The following is a 16,214-nucleotide window of genomic DNA, read 5'->3' as shown; positions in this document are numbered from 1 at the left end:
TAACAGTATTCCCACAACTTTCGTCGCCTTGGGCAATCTTCGTAAATCTTCGGAAATCTTCGAGTTATCTCCCCAATTCTTCGGCGATCTTCTGAATACTTCGGATGACAGTCATTCGGAATCTTCGTATTTGTTTAGAATTTTTTTTCTAATTTGCAATCGACGTTTTTGGCTAGAGTCTAGATGTTTGTTTTTAAGCGTGGTTCAGATTGTTGAACATGGATGAAATGATCATGTGATTAATTTTCTGCTTTTATATTATTACATTATGTTTGAGGCCTAATTTGATGAGAATTCAATGTTTCAAGATAATTTTAACAGTAGCAAGACAATATAAATTTGTCACAGAATAATTCAGTTCGTTTGTTCCAATATATATATATTTTTCCGTTTCACAGTTACAGGCATGTAACACCGAATATAACTTCGAGGTTTTACTCGATCTGAAGAGAGTAAACTGTTGCACGATAATTTTAATTCCAGTAAGACAATGTATTTGTTGTAGAGTGAATTTCGTTGTTGTACAGTCCAATTAAATCTCCTTTTGCCTAAAAGAAACCCACCCAATGTTACACTACTTCGTCGATTTCGAAATAAAATGTACGCCTTTTGATCAAAAAAATGTCGATGGTGTTGCTGAATATAGTGCCACCTTAAAAACGTAACGTTTTTTAACCACTTAAAAATATTTTTCTGAAGTCATGTCGACCAAAATGGTGGCTACCAGAATCGAGACCTCAGATTAATTACGGCTTAGGTATTGAAAAATATATATCCGTCGTTCGAAACAAATACTGTAATCCTTACAACTTAAGCTTCAAATATATTGCCACCATTTTGATCGAAAGTTATTAAATTAATTAAAATTCTTATCTTGTTGTCATCTCCAATGTTGAAGAGCCATTAACTCCCCGTGAATTTCAATCTTCGCCGTTAGGTCATTTCCTCTCCTTAAAAAAAGAAGACACAAAGGGAAACATTAGCTTTTTTTCGGGACAAATGTATTTCTAAGATACACTACTACTACCAGGACAACAAGCGACCAATGCTCGCATGAACCGGCTGCAAGTAGAAACGGTTTTCAACTTTCCGGGAGGGAGCAACACGCAACGAGAAGAACAGGAATACCAAACAAATTCAACGCAAGTATCTTACAAACTTGTGCAAACATTACTTTTTAACTCTTTCCTGAAACGTTTCATCTCAGTGATTGTAAAACTGCGACTATCTGGATTATGAACGAAGCTGTGTACAGCTCGGCCGAGAAAATTGCGAAAGGTAGAACTTAAGGTAAGTTAGAAGCTGTTCCGTTTGGTGAAGAGCAAAAAGATTGAAACATACTCACCATTAACATTTTAATACTTCTTTCTCGTCCTGCCTTATCTTCTTCGAAGGAATAACACGGCCAGATCCGACATCACCAGGAGCACATAAATCCACGTCTTCACACCATGACCAAGTGTTTGGTTTGGCGCAAATTCCACAAATAGTCATGAATATTGATTACAAACTAGAACCAATCGCTGACAAAATTTCGCCACATATTTTCACGACTTGGATTTTAATTCTTATGTAAAACTATTGCATCACTTTAAAGATATCAATTTCACTCCAAATCTTTGCATTTTTAGGCTTTGTTAAGACAGTAATACCTGGAATTAAGTACGTTTGTGAAGACTGATTCAGGCGGCCGTCATATTTCGTAAAAGAAACCTTTCCTGATTATATTATTGGTCGATTTTTGCCGGTTTTTTAAACATCCCGATGTAAAGACCTGATGACCTACGAATCAAAGCTTATAAGGGACGGACCATTATTTTTTTGAGGGATGGGGGAGGGGGGTTGGGCAATTTCCAAAAAAAAGAGTCCTGCGCAACAAAAACTGTTGAAATAATTGTGCAAGGGAACCATGGGGAAAAAATCGACCAAGTACTTTTTACTATCCAGAAATTCTTGCACCGAAAAAAAAAGGCGCAACCTAAAGGTGAGCAAAAAATTCATGCCTCAGAAAAGAATTAGGGCTTAGAGGCACTTCAAAGCCTAAAGCACGTTTATCATATAAACGCTGCAATGTTTTGACGCAGTTTACTATTATGATGCAAAGAGTATAATTTGAAATGTTCTTGCGATTTACTCGAGATCAAAGATACAGAATTTGTGTACTCTTGTATATTCTACTTTCCTTGCACCATAGTTTAATTAAGGCATTGATATTACCTTTTTCGCATCACATCTGGTTCACGCAAAATTCATGTTTTGGTAGTACAATGCTTTGCTTCCTTTACTTGGTTACAACATTTTGTGCCATATGGCACTATCGGGGCTCAAAGGGTTTATTCGCATAGAAATTTCACGATTTTATTTCCCGTTTTCTCTTTAGTTTTAGTTTCGATTGACAAGATATATCAAACACTCAAGGCCGTGTTTGACCACATTTTCAAGCAACACGAACTTCGTCAAAAATACCCCGCTATACGCGTCTTATTTCCAACTCTCTTCTCAGTGTTTGAAAATGTGGTTACTACATAAACTACACAAACAAAAGAAGACTGAGTGACTTACAAATAATTTAATTGATCTTTCTTCGTTACAAAGTGTTAAGTTAATCTTTATTAAACTGAAGTGTCCTAAATATAGACAAACTCTCATTCATGTAAATAAATTCATCAATCTCTCGTCATATTTCAACTGTTTACAAATTAGAAATATTCCATTTCTTTAGTGAACTTGACGTTCAACACAAATATTTGTACATCTTATATATTTTCACCTCTATTCGCTGAAGTAAATGGACATTAATGGTATCTTTCAGCGAGTTTGCGTCGCACAATGTGAGTGATATACCAGTTATACAACGATTTCGAGTGGTATACCATAGCATATAACGAGTTATTTGGGCTTACGGTAGTCTTCAGTGAACAACGTGTTTACTTCAAGACGCCATCTTTTATAACCAACATGCATCTCGCATATAACTAACTTGAACAATACTTCATGTAAGCTAACACAACAAATATCCCACGTGTCACCTGTGTACCGAGGAAATACAAGTGACAAGTGGGATATTCCACGGTATACCACGAGAGAGCGTTGGATAACTATCTTATACCATGGCATAGAAAACACAGTGGTCAACACAATTGCGACATTCGCGCGGCGCATGATGGGAAGGGTTGGTGTAATACCATCGAATATACAACGACTTTCCTGATTGGCTGTATTTTCTATGGCATGGTACAAATACTAATATTAGTTCCTCGAACAAAGCTATTTCAAGGCAGGGATAAAACCTACCCCTAGAACGACCTATTACATCATGCAGTGGAAAAAAAGAGATGTGATACTTTATGTATGATCAACGTGTTGAAGTTTTTTTTTTCTTTTTTTGCTACTATCTGATCACACACAAATGTCCAAAGCAATCGCAGAAAACAAATACTCTCTTAACGCGATGCTCAAAAAGAAACAGTACCTAAAGATCAATCGAACTTGCACAACTAGTATGCAGTAAATTTTATCTGCGTACGTTACGATATCTCTGTAACAATTCTGAATTTCACTTTGCCATCTTATGTAACTCAAATTTTTTAATTCTAGTTATTTCATGCCTCTTTTTAGCAGTAGCGATGACAAAAGAATGTCCAAACTTTGAAAAACCATCAACGTGGCTGTGAACGACAGTACTTCTTACAACATTAAAGTTACCAGCACTAGCTAATGTATAGTTTGTACTGCACTACGTTTGTTGTCATGCCACGAGATTATTCAAACAATTCAGTTTAATTCTGACTGCAAGGCCCGCTTTTGGGCGGTTTTCAATCAGCTGAATGAATTCATTTTATTTAATGTATATTTGTAATTCTCTGTCAGCGGCTAATCAAAATGTTTAATCAATTAATATATTATTCATTTTTCAATGGCTTTTCAAACTCAAAGTACCACCGTGAAGTTATATAAGTGAGTACTGCGCTGGGAAAAATAAGGTTTCTAAATGAATCATTTGAAATACTTCGCTACGGACCAAAAATAAAGCGATTGTAAACAGGGTGGAAAAGAACGTCTTTAGCATCCGCTGACCGTTTTGAGCTGCTTGCCAAATAACGCGTACTTCATCTTTCCTTTCGTAATTAAAGCACCGCTTAGAAATCACTGAAACGCAACGCTAACTATATTGCAAGAGCACTGCAAATCAACCCTTGGAGTAAAACTGGTACAGCAAGTGTAAAGTAGTAAAAATACTAATGAAATAAAAATACATTATAAATTGTGTCAGGCTTCTTTTTCATCACATGGCGCAAGGAGTGACACGTGTTTGGTGCTGTGCGGTTCTATTCAAACACGAAACAGGTAGAACCAGCTTGACAAGCAAAATGTACAGTACCACATGAAAGTACTGCTCAATAGCTTTCAATTGCATGGTCACACACTAGGTTTTCTTTCATGGACTCGAACACACAATCTGAGAGGCGAGACCGATTTCCGTTCGTCTGAAAAATAAGCAGGCAAGTTGGAAAACAGCGTCACTCCTCCAGCTAGTGTTTCTTTAGAACAGTTTAGAAATAACTGTGATGGTTAACTCAGTTAAGAGTTGATTTTTCTTTATCTTGTTTGATTGTCCAGCTCTCATCTTTTACGAGGTGAAGACTGCATTCCGAGAAGAACACACAACCTTTGTCGGTCAAAAACTGCAAGGAAGGGTTGGAAGATCTTCCCTGGCAATGCTTAACCGGCCACGATTTTCAAGTTGGCAGCCGGACAACCCGATAAAAAAAGAAAGTGAGGTATAGAGACTTTCAATTTTCCTATCAATATTTCTTATTCGGGACCTTTGTACTTACTACCTTTTCTTTTTAAAAACCAAAATGGCGATTTCCTATTCTTGAACCTTCCCGTTTCATCAGCGTGTACTTCGGAGGTTGAATGATCAGCATTGTAGATTGGACACTCCCTGTGCGACGCGGTACGCCTCGATAACGGCCCCGCACTCAAGTCATAACAGACAGGTGTGGACTTGCATCGCGGTCTGTTCGAATTATCTAACACTTTAGATACCGGTGTGTCGGACTCCCTGGGATTTCGCGTGCTCGGGGATGACCGAGTTATCTCGAGTGAATTCGGAGATGTGGCTCGGTCGAGGGTTGAGGTCGAAGTTAAAGAGAGAGCGCATTCCGAGCCAAGACTTCGAGGAGAGCTCTTCCCATCAACGGAATCCTCTTGCGACCCCGATTCCGACGGAACAACCTTCTCCGAACTTTTCCTACGAAGAAATCCGCGTGAATGAGGAGGACTTCGGCACGAGCCTTCCTTCTCAACAAAAGTCACCACATCTCCATTTTCCTGAGGGTTTAACATACTGTAACTCCTCAACTGCGAGGCTGATCTTTGTTTGGCACCGTCCTTAACTTTCTTTTGTCTGGACGGATCGAAGTGGGTCTGTACTCGAAGAACGCGATGGAAAAAACTTTTCAATTTACTCGGAGTATTCTTCAGCAAGTCGTCGGTCGCTGTGTTAAACAGTTTATATCGACCAGCTATCCAAGACTGCCGTCGCTTCTCGGCCGATCGAACCATACTCGGTGATGTCTCGGTACTTACGATAATAGCCGGAGGAACAAGTTCGGGCGAGGTTGTAATGTCCTCCTCAACCTCCCCTCCTCTCCTGCCCTTCTCGGGGTCTAATTCAAGTTTATTATCCGGCTGATATATGTTTTGTTCCGTTGACGCTGGTGTTTGAGGAGGGCGGGAGTCCATTGCTTCACTTAAGAGGGGTCGGAAAGGTTTAGTTCCTACGAGAACGAATTCCAAGTGTTTGGCAGTCTCGACAAATGTCGGCCGGGACGACGGCTCCACCTGACCAAAAAATATACAATTCACTACTTTTTAGTATAAACTAGCCATGATCTAGGCTAAATCCATGAATATGACTCACTCTACCACTGTTACATCATGGGCGCTTTCCATTCGACCAAAAATTCCGGTTTGCAGTTTCGGAAATTTCCAGTGACGAATGACACAGCATTTTCCGGAATTCTTGGGAAAGAGGACAACCTTGCGAGGTCTACCGGAAACTTCTTACCGCGAATTACCGTTCCGTTTGACTATCTCCACGGAAGTTCCAGAACTGTCGGCTGAATGATTCACTTTGCAGAAATTCGACAATTTCCGGATTTTCTGGAAACTTTCCCAGGATATTCCCTTACCATTGGTACCCGTTTCGAAAATTTCGGAATTTAAGGTTGAATGGAAAGCGCCCGTGGTAACCAATGGTGAAGGCTCGCGCATGCGTTGACACATGCTGAGTTGAATTATGTGGAGAGAAAGAAAACTCTGTTGCTCACGACTTATGTTGAGCGAAATTGAACACAATTTTCGTAAGAAAGAACGAGGACATTTTCCACTTTGATTAATCGCCCCAGTATCATACTGGTGGTAGTCAATTCGGCAGTGTCTCCCGCTTGGTAGTACACAAATCAAACAAATTTTGGCACGTGATATTTAACAGCCTGTTATTTTAGGTAGAGGAGGATAATTTCGGAAGTTGTGTAAGTTTGACTGGAAGTGCCTTTAATTAAAGAAAATACATGTAAACCAATTATATATAAAATATATAAAAGCAAAAATAAAATAATACAAGAGGCATTGTGTTTGGAAAGACTGAAAGACGGAAAAAAATATCTCAAGGGGGTCTGGGAATGACTACCATATTAGGTAAATGCTCGCTGACTCACTGTTACCTGGCAACAACACAGTGCAGTCTGAAGGAAGTCATGAGGACAGTCGCCTGTCATGTGTTGAAACTTTTCCACATCTAGGCCAAATGACTACAAATTAAAAGAAAAAAAAGCCAAAATAATGGTTCAAAGAGGGGCTTGAGTTTAAAAAAAACACTTAAAAACATTCAAGGCCATGCACTACCTAGCTAGTTGGCCAGATGTGTGAAGAGACTTTTGTTGGCCTCTATATATCACCAGTATGTACAATGGACCTTTATACCAATGTCAAGTTTTTCTGATTTTTTTCATTCAAACAAAAAATAAACCACACCGCTTGATTTATTGTGCTAAATTTAGTAAATTACATGTATGTTCATTAGAATCTGTTGCAAACTCATAAAAATATGGGGGCCCTAACAGTAAACTTACCAATTTTTACAAAAAAATGTATGTTGACGGGCAACACTTGCCCACTGGCATACATATCCTTGTAAGTTTGGTAACCAATTTTTTATGAGTTAATGACAGCTTCTTATAAAACTTTGTAGATTTACTAAATTCTGAATCATGGTAAATCGAACTACACAGGCGGTTTTTGTTCATTTGAAAAATATGATCACAATTATTGATATTGCGTGACATTGATAAAAAGGTCCAGTGACTATAACTGAGGTGTGTCTTTTAAAGCAACAACGACGATGACAAAAGTTGTCTACAACACTATGAGGCTCAACAGATTATGGCTTCACTCCGTTTTTTCACAGTATGAGGTCTCCCACAAGAACACAAAACAATGACCCAAGCCAGGGGTTGAACCTGCACCACTTGATGTGAAGTCTGTTGAACTAAACATTACTCCAAACCATCTCCAATAGCCATGTTATTTCACAAGCCTGGTGTGGAGCTAGGGGTAGGGGATTAGGGAGGTTTGGTCAAAGCCCCTAAATTTAAAAAAAAAACTGAGACATTACAACAATCTGACTTGGCCTCAGAATGCCCGGGCCAAAATCCCATTTCTGAGGACCTCGATTATAAAAATTTTCTTGGGGAGGTTGCCCCCACAACCCCTTCTCTAAAATCCTGTATCCGCTCCTGTAAGCTACAATCACTGATGTTATTTCACACCACCCTACAATAATATACAACATACATTTGTCCGAGGCAACTCATCTGGGTCAGCTGGAACCCGGCCAATGATTTCACATAAAATTATTCCATAAGAAAATACATCAGCCTGTAAAAGAAAACAAAAAAATAAAAGACAATGTCAGAGACAGAAAGACTAAAGAGCATAGGAGAGAAATAACAACCAGTAAAAGGTGTTGCTCTCTTCAGGGGTGTGGTCTGACAGTGCCTTCATAACCCAGACCATTGACTAAGGGCCCGTTCACACTACACTGGAGGAATTTTAAAACGGGGCTTTAGTTCTCTAGTTAGCCCTTCTGTCCACACTAAATCCATCATGAAATCGGAGATTTTCAAAAACACTCTTCAAACCAGATGAATTTGAAAATGTCGGCTCATGTTCCCACAGCATTTCTCGTTTTCCCAAACTTTCACTTGTGTTTCTATTAAACAATTAGGTTATGAGCTCAAGATTTCGATCAAGTGACAATTGATGATGGCACAGCCTCGGGAGTCAACTATCAGGCATAGAGCTCATAATCTAATTGTTTTAGTATAAATCTATGAGTCGTTCAAAACTTTATCTAAATCCTCTTGACTGACACTTCAAAAAAGCAAAGAAGTGGCCGCCAGTTTGTTAACAAGCGCACAAAGCTGGGCTACTCACTATCTACAACAGAGTAGATAATGAGTAGGCTAGCCAATCAGCAAGTGGCATTCATGATAGAGCCTTAGTGGACTTATCCTAAAGCTCGACAGAAACACCAAACATGTTTGCCCATTAATTTTCTTAAACAGTGTTACACAATTGCTTTAAAATCTTCATAGATTTGTAAATGTCAATTTATTGATCATCATGTAAATTGTCTTATGATGCCTGCTAACCACAGAATACACAGTAGCTGGGGCCAGGGGAGAGTACAAATGCAGCCAGCCTATTGCCAGGGCTTGAAAAAACTCCCGTCCACTCATCTGGGACAAGTACATTTTCCTCTTGGGCAAGTAACTTTCTCTCCTCACTTGCCCCAAGGACAAAAGCCCAGTCAAGCTGTTTGCCAACTAAAGTTTAGATGAAGCTTGACGAAAATTACAAATTATAGTACTGTTTTGTTGATTGAATGACACCTGTTCACAGTTCAGAAGTGGTTACCTAACACATGATCAATATCTGCCCAATCAAATTTCTCTCTAAAACTAAATATAACTGTGTTCAGCACCTAAAGGTTGTGTTTATTTCTTGAAAGTTCAACAATTTTTTGCGAGCATTTACCAGCTTCACTATTATGAAACCAAACTCACCATCGTATCATGGCTGTAGAAGCTGTACACAAAAAGAAGCTGTATATTTCTACCACAAAAATAAAGCCCTCACCAGCAGATAACTCACTATGTCAATCTTCAGCAAAACATACGTCAAGTTTTCTGGTGGGAATATAAGCTTTACTTGTGCACCACCACACACCATAAAAAGTATTTATTTATTAATACTATTAAAAGGAAATTGGTCAGTAAGTGTTCCTGGATTTTGATGGTAAATAGTTACTCGAAGAATTCATAAATCACTCGCCTGCGGCTTATGATTTACGAATTCTTCTCGTGTTCTTCCAACATCCCATGTGATTTATCAGCGTATAAACCATAACAACTTGTGGTCTATTGCTTAAATAGTACTTCAAGTTACCAGAGAAAAGACTATATGTAAGTGGATAAGTTTTGGTCAATTTTAAGTTGCAAATATTTTACATGATAGTGCATTGAAGTTATTCTTCCAAATTTATACAACAGTTCAAACATAAAGACCAATCTGAAAGTGTTCCCATGCGTAAATTGTCACATATATCCACTACAAGAAAATTATTTCATTTTTTTTTTTTCAGAATAATTCACACTGTGTAATAATAGTTATCTCAATCAGGATCAGCTTCATCACAAAATTGAAAACACTACTTTTCAACTGGCAGTGTGTGAATACACACTCACAGTTAGCACCTCTGAAAGCTAATTGGCTAAGATTTAGGTGATAATTATCATATCACCTGTTTACCTTTTCATCGTAATTCTCTCCTCGCAGAAGTTCCGGCGCCATGTTATATGGAGATCCCACAATTGACTGCTCCCTGTAATAGGGCAAAAAAATAGGTTTTGCTAAATTAATTTAGAACATACAGCCTAAAATAACTGTTTGCATGACTGTATTATTGCAGTTAAGATCACAGCTATCCTGGGGAATTCTAATACACAGACACCTGTTAAAAACAAACTTAAATTATTATACTTGGTCCTGTTAAGTATTGGATAATTTTAACTTTAATTTTGGTGCGACATTTCATTGTTCCATTATTTTTTTTTCTTGGCTAGCTTTCAAAAGTGTTTTATATGCTGTACACTTTAGTACTATGCTATTACAAAAACCTTTTAACAACTCATTTTAATTAAGCCATCTTTATAGTTAGGCGTCAGGCCTTCCTGCGATGTTAACTTTAAACAAAGTGTACAAGAATAAGTTCTATTGTTGGTATGACATGTTTGAGTTGTAATTAAAAATAATCCCAATTTTTGAAAAACTATCATTTCAATTTACAATGCCAATTGGCGCACATCGACAAGGCTGAGTATAAAACACTTATAAAGTTAAAGCTATCTCAAAGTTCAGAAGAAATTTGCAACAAGATATTTCCCTTTGGGACTAGATACCATCCATGCAACATGAGAGCTTTTTTTCATAAAATGGATGCAAGTCACTAATTTCAATATATTCAATGCTAAAAACACTTTTGCCATAATCAGAAGGGTGATAATGCACTTCTAAAAGTGGAAAGATCTTAATAAAAAGTATCATGCAAGGCTCAATATCTGGATCTCAATATACAATTTGTATACTTATGTCCTGACCAAGTTTGAAGAAATTGAAGGACTTTGAACAATTCTTATTTTTTTAAAAAAAAAAATGTATATCTTCAATTAGAGAACAAGTTTACAAGTTGAGTTCGCATGGAAAATTTTTATTTTTATGTGGTGACCACTGAATCAAAACTTATCTAGGTTGTCTCGAAAATCCAAAAATAAATACACTAAATAGGATAGAGGGCTCCGATGGGCAATATCTTAGTATACACGTCAACTTAATGGACCTATTTACAACTGAAACGGAAAGCGCTTTCCAAAATTAAACAACTACACTTGATACACCCCCAAAATAAAATTCATGTTTTGAATGTTATAATTTTCTTTTGATTTCTGGTAGTTCTCGCTTGCATAAATAATGACGGTTTTTCCTCTTGCTGTGCGATCGTCGACAATTCTGAATTCCACTACTAAAGATCTTGAATAGTTCAATGTAAATTTTCAATTATTTATTGACCTCTGGGGGTAAAGGTTCCGCTAGGGAACTGATAGCAAAATTTAGCTTAAGGCATATTAAGGTATTTCCTCCAGGATATTACTAAGGTTAGTATTACGAAAGCCGAAGTCGATTGTTTATCTGCAGATTGCGAACTTGGTTAGCGGAAACGTCCTTGCATAAAGCTTGCTTACTTTATTTCCGTTGCTAAGCCTAAATCTGCGACGAGAGCATAACGCCATCCATTTCTTTCTTTTATCAAACAATTCTGCAAGAAAATAAAAAAAATAGCGTGAAAAAAATATATATCATGAGGATAATGGAGTTTGCTGGTGTCGAATTGCGAAACATAGTCAAAAATCGACGAGTGAAAATAACACAGTTTTAATTTTTACTCACCTTTGATGTTAGATCTCGGTGAATAACACCATTTTGGTGAAGGTATCGCATCCCTTCTGCAATATCTCGTGCGAGATACAATCGTGTTGTCCAGTCCAGATAAACTGAATGTTCCAGTAAAAGGCTTTCAAGGTTTCCTCCATTGACGAACTGGAAGGAAACATCAAGTTAAGTGTTATCTTCCCAAAGGAAAACCGTACGCACCATTCAAGTACAAGAGTATCACTATCAAATGAGACGCTTGTTCCGTGTGGTCTGAAACTCGCAGGGAAGGAAATAAAGTTTAGTTGGTTAATCAAGGGTGGTGAAATGGCAAAGAAAAATGAAAATAAATACCTCGCAGAGAAGATGCACTCTGCTTTCATCTACACAAATTCCAAGAAATCTGTAAGGAAGAATATACATTTTTCAGAAGCGTGTACAAAATCAAATTCCATGTTTACAACGCCATGTATAGGCGAAGTGCTCGAGGGAATGACCAACTAAATTGAACTTGAAATACACCTTATCACATTTTCGTGCGAAAGATGGCTCATCATTTTAATTTCGTCCAGCATTGTACAAGTGTCTCTCTCCACATCAGGTTTATTCATTTTCAAAACCATAACTTCCTTCGTTTCGCGATGTTGAACCTATAACAAAACAAAACAACACAACAGAAATTAACACGGTCCAATTCTCGTCACGATTGTGAAAGCGATTAAAAACACTTGAAAAATTAAGCAGGTTCATTATAGCTTGACTAAACCTTATAAATATTTCCATAAAAGCCGTCGGCAAGTAGAGTGGCTATAAAATCCTGATAGCGGTATATACAAGAAGTGGGAATCGACGAAGGGATGCTTTCTAACAAGCTGGGATCAATTCTTCTCGACTCTTCCTCCCCACACTCGGGGCCATTGCAAGTACGACCAGCGCCGTCTTTCCCTTGAGCTGTAATATCCATGAGAACCACCATAGGTGTAATATCGATAAAGGAAGAATGTCAGCTAGGTTTTTCAGCCAGAAACTTTGTAATAACCCGACAGTTAACGTCGCTCCGACCACGCATCTTCTTGTACGAGGCCTGTGTGTACAGATTGTGTTACTTTCGAGTTGTAAACTTGACCCGCGGCCTGACGGGAATGAACACGAATTCTCGCTTCTGATTGGTTGACCTCACAACCCCTTGCGTGTTCTTGTCTATTGACTGCTGTCAATCAATTGTCTCTCATTGTTGCCGGTAAGCGATCTGTTTATAACGTGACCATCAGACCATGACCCGCAAAACAAATACTAGCTAATACTTGTGGGAAAAAGACTTTGTTTTGTTCTGTTTTGCGTTTTTTTTTTTAATATTTTCAGGAATGTTCTTTCCTTATCTTTAAGTTTTTCAACGCGTTTTTGCATGTGATCCAAGGATCCCCGGAAAATTTCGTGCATTTATGCCGGGAACATGACTAACATGGGAAATTTCTTAATTTCGGACAAGAAAATACTTGTACAATTTTCTAGTTTTCCCCTATACATCTGTTCTTGCAGATCTTTGAAAATGCGAACCTCCATTACTCATTCTTTCCAAGACCCTAAGGCAAGGTAAGCTGATTAAAAATACCTATTAACAGGAATAGAAAAGAGCAGTTTTCAATTGAGCGTCGAAAATAATAAGGCAATTACTTTGCCGTTTTGGTCTTGGTTTTGCTACGGCTTGAGATTGGCTGACAATAAATTGGTTTGGTTTTGGTTTCACGACACTCACTTGAAAACCACTCTCTATAACGGATGGTATCTCATGGCTTTAAATTTGTCATTTCCTGTAATGTATTTGTCTGTAACAACAACAACAACAACAACAATCTTTATTTCGTGCCCAGAAAAATTTTACAATAAAAATAAATACATGCAATGCGAAAAAATAACAATGAAAAACGGAGCACAGCCACTTAGAAATAGCTAAGGCTAATCGAGCTAAGTGGCTGGGCTAAGCGGAAAAAATATTGCAATAAAGTTACAGAATATATGGAAAAAGAAAACAGGACACGATTTCATTCACACACACAGAGAGACACACACACACATACAGAGAATGAAAAAAGAAAAAAATGAATGTGCACACAAAAAAATGAAAAATTAAAGTACATCAACGTACCAGTCAGTAACAGGAGCTAACAGGAGCCGTTATGTCTGCAATCATTACTTTATTAAATCGGCCACCGTAAAAGGTTTTCCCATCTTCAGCCTTCGTGAAGAGAGGGACTATACGAGTGCCCAGTCATTGCCAGCCAAGAGACATTGGACACCAGTTCAAAGGAACTAACTGAAGTTAATCGGTGCTGCATATTTTATTATGACACAAAATCATTTTTTTTAATGATATCAAAAAGAACCGTTCATAACAAAAAAAAAATCAAAATATGGTCGCAATTAACTTATGCATCATAATACATAGGTCAGCATTAACGACATACGCTGTCTACTGCTTGATTTGTAGAATGAGGGCTTGTATGTGGATAAAGAAAGCATAGCTTCCATTTAGCGCGAAAATATGCTAGGAAACTCGAGGAAAGCTGTGAGCTTTGAGGAACAGATAATATCCAAGGACAAATATTCAGAGCATATTTTCCCGCCAAACAGAGGCTATTGCGCTTATTATCCCACGGATATTTATCACAACACCTGCAGTGTTGAAAATTCGGGAATATCACTCGGACATTCTCCAGTTTTCAGTCAAGTGACGAGTTTGGACCAATGGCGCGCAAGCTAAATTATTTCTGCAGTTCAGATTTCTCGATACAGCTTTCCTGAACAATTCCAACCATTTTCAAACAGCTTTTCACAAATCGTTTCACCTGGAAATAGAGTGAAATTTAGATTATTTTCATTTTTTTTTTAACTATTGTTATTATTGGGGGGGGGGGGGCAGGGGGGGGGAGGGGGAGGCGCAATTAATATTTTCGGGAAAACGATAAACAGGAGCCCGTTTCTCGAAGGTCCCTAAAATTTTCCCATCCGGAAAGCCGTAGGAAAATCTCAAACCTTATGATTACAGAGCTGTTTTATTCACGTAATCTTCATATGAACAAAGGTTCTCTTCATACAAGAAGTTTCAGTCGTATACACTTCTCTGCTTTTAGATACACAGCAATTAAAAATGCCTTTCCGGGCCCGAAAGGTTTCCGGGGATTTCGAGAAACAGGCATCAGAAGTCCAACAGAAATATGAAAAGAATAAAGTCAAAGCTCGAAAATGCAACCACTGGGCTACAGGGGAGCTCTTTGAAATGGGTAGCAAATTTAACAATACCTATATGCAAATGGAATGAAGGTTTTATTGACATTACAAAAACTTGCTTTGCAAAACGTGCTGTGAAAATTATGAACGACCTTGCTTAAATTAGAAAGTTTTCTTACAATTCATTATTAAATCTTTCCAAAATACAAAAATGAACCCCCAATGAAGATCAGTACTTTTGCAAGTCTTTGCCCATTTTATACAAGCTAATAAAGAGCGGCTTATGTGAAAAAAGACATGGTAAGATGGGTAAAATTAACGGTCATACAGGTTTGATGTCCTTCCTTTAAAGCTCTTTTCACACCTAACTTGGTTCAAAAAGAAAAAATAAAAAGAAGATGAAACAAAAAAACATCAATGGAGTCCAAAGGAAATATGAAAAAAAAAAATTAAAAAAAGCCGAGTGCCCCGGCGGGGTTGAACGCCATGCCCTTCCGAATAGAAGCTCGATAATGTAACCACTGGCCTACAGGGAGACTCCTTGAATTAGGCAGCAAATTTAACGGTACCTATATGCACATGAAATGAAGTTTTTATTGACAGCTTAAACTAGCTTTGTAATACGTGGTGTAGAAATTACGAACGCCCTTGCTTAAGTTACAAAGTTTCTTTTAAATTTATTATTAAATCTTTGCGAAATAGTAAAAATAATGACCTCTCCATGAAGATCAGTACTTTTGCAGGTCTTTGCCAATTTTATACAAGCTAATAAAGAGCGGCTTGTATATAAAAAAGAAATGGCAAGATGGGTAAAATTTAGGGTCATCCAGGTTTGATGTCCTTCCTTTAAAGCTCTTTTCACACCTAACTTGGTTCAAAAGGAAAAAAAAAGAAGATTGCAGGAAAAAACATTCATGGAGTCCAACAGAAATATCCCAAAAAAACGCGGAGTCCCCCGGCGAGTTTGAGCGCCATGCCCTTCCGAACCGAAGCTCGGAAATGTAACCAGTGGGCTACAGGAGGACTCCTTGAATTGGGTAGCAAATTTAACGATACCTATATGCACATGAAATGTAGTTTTCATTGACAGCTTAAACTAGCTTTGCAATACGTGCTGTGAAAATTATGAACGCCCTTGCTTAAGTTACAAAGTTTCTTTTAAATTTATTATTAAATCTTTGCGAAATAGTAAAAAAAAATTGAACTCTTCATCCAGATCAGTACTTTTGAAGGTCTTTGCCTATTATATACAAGCTAATTAAGAGCGGCTTATATGAAAGAAAGAAATGACAAGATGGGTAAAATTTACGGTCATCCAGGTTTGATGTCCTTCCTTTAAAGCTCTTTCCACACCTAACTTGGTTCAAAAGAGAAAAAAAGAGAAAATTGTAGCAAAAAACATCAATTCAGTCTAACAGAAATATGAA

General features: G+C 37.7%; 1 protein-coding gene across 1 annotated transcript; it reads right to left on the bottom strand.

Annotated features, from left to right (window-relative positions):
* Positions 1-2,554: 2,554 nt before the first annotated feature.
* Positions 2,555-12,676, bottom strand: LOC110045370 (uncharacterized). Its single transcript, XM_020750977.2, has 9 exons — positions 12,326-12,676; positions 12,082-12,209; positions 11,914-11,962; positions 11,578-11,727; positions 11,373-11,446; positions 9,883-9,955; positions 7,864-7,947; positions 6,735-6,821; positions 2,555-5,850 (listed from the first exon to the last, which is right to left on the bottom strand). Exons 1-9 carry the CDS (start codon positions 12,533-12,535, stop codon positions 4,816-4,818), a joined length of 1,890 nt encoding a protein of 629 aa, XP_020606636.2. The 5' UTR covers positions 12,536-12,676; the 3' UTR covers positions 2,555-4,815.
* Positions 12,677-16,214: the final 3,538 nt, after the last annotated feature.

This window comes from Orbicella faveolata, unplaced genomic scaffold (assembly GCF_042242905.1).
Source record: "Orbicella faveolata isolate gen_17 unplaced genomic scaffold, um_ofav_v1 contig_14, whole genome shotgun sequence".
NCBI lineage: Eukaryota > Metazoa > Cnidaria > Anthozoa > Scleractinia > Merulinidae > Orbicella > Orbicella faveolata.
Note: the sequence above shows the minus strand (reverse complement) of the source record. Positions and strands in the feature narration are given on the sequence as shown.

What these genes read in the sequence shown, in the direction of transcription:
- LOC110045370 (XM_020750977.2), bottom strand. Translation starts at nt 12,535, where the DNA reads ATGGTGGTTCTCATGGATATTACAGCTCAAGGGAAAGACGGCGCTGGT. An exon ending in TCGCACGAAAATGTGATAAG is followed by an intron (nt 11,963 to 12,081) that starts GTGTATTTCAAG and finishes TCTTCCTTACAG; the next exon opens with ATTTCTTGGAATTTGTGTAG. An exon ending in GGCTTAGCAACGGAAATAAA is followed by an intron (nt 9,956 to 11,372) that starts GTAAGCAAGCTT and finishes GCCCTATTACAG; the next exon opens with GGAGCAGTCAATTGTGGGAT.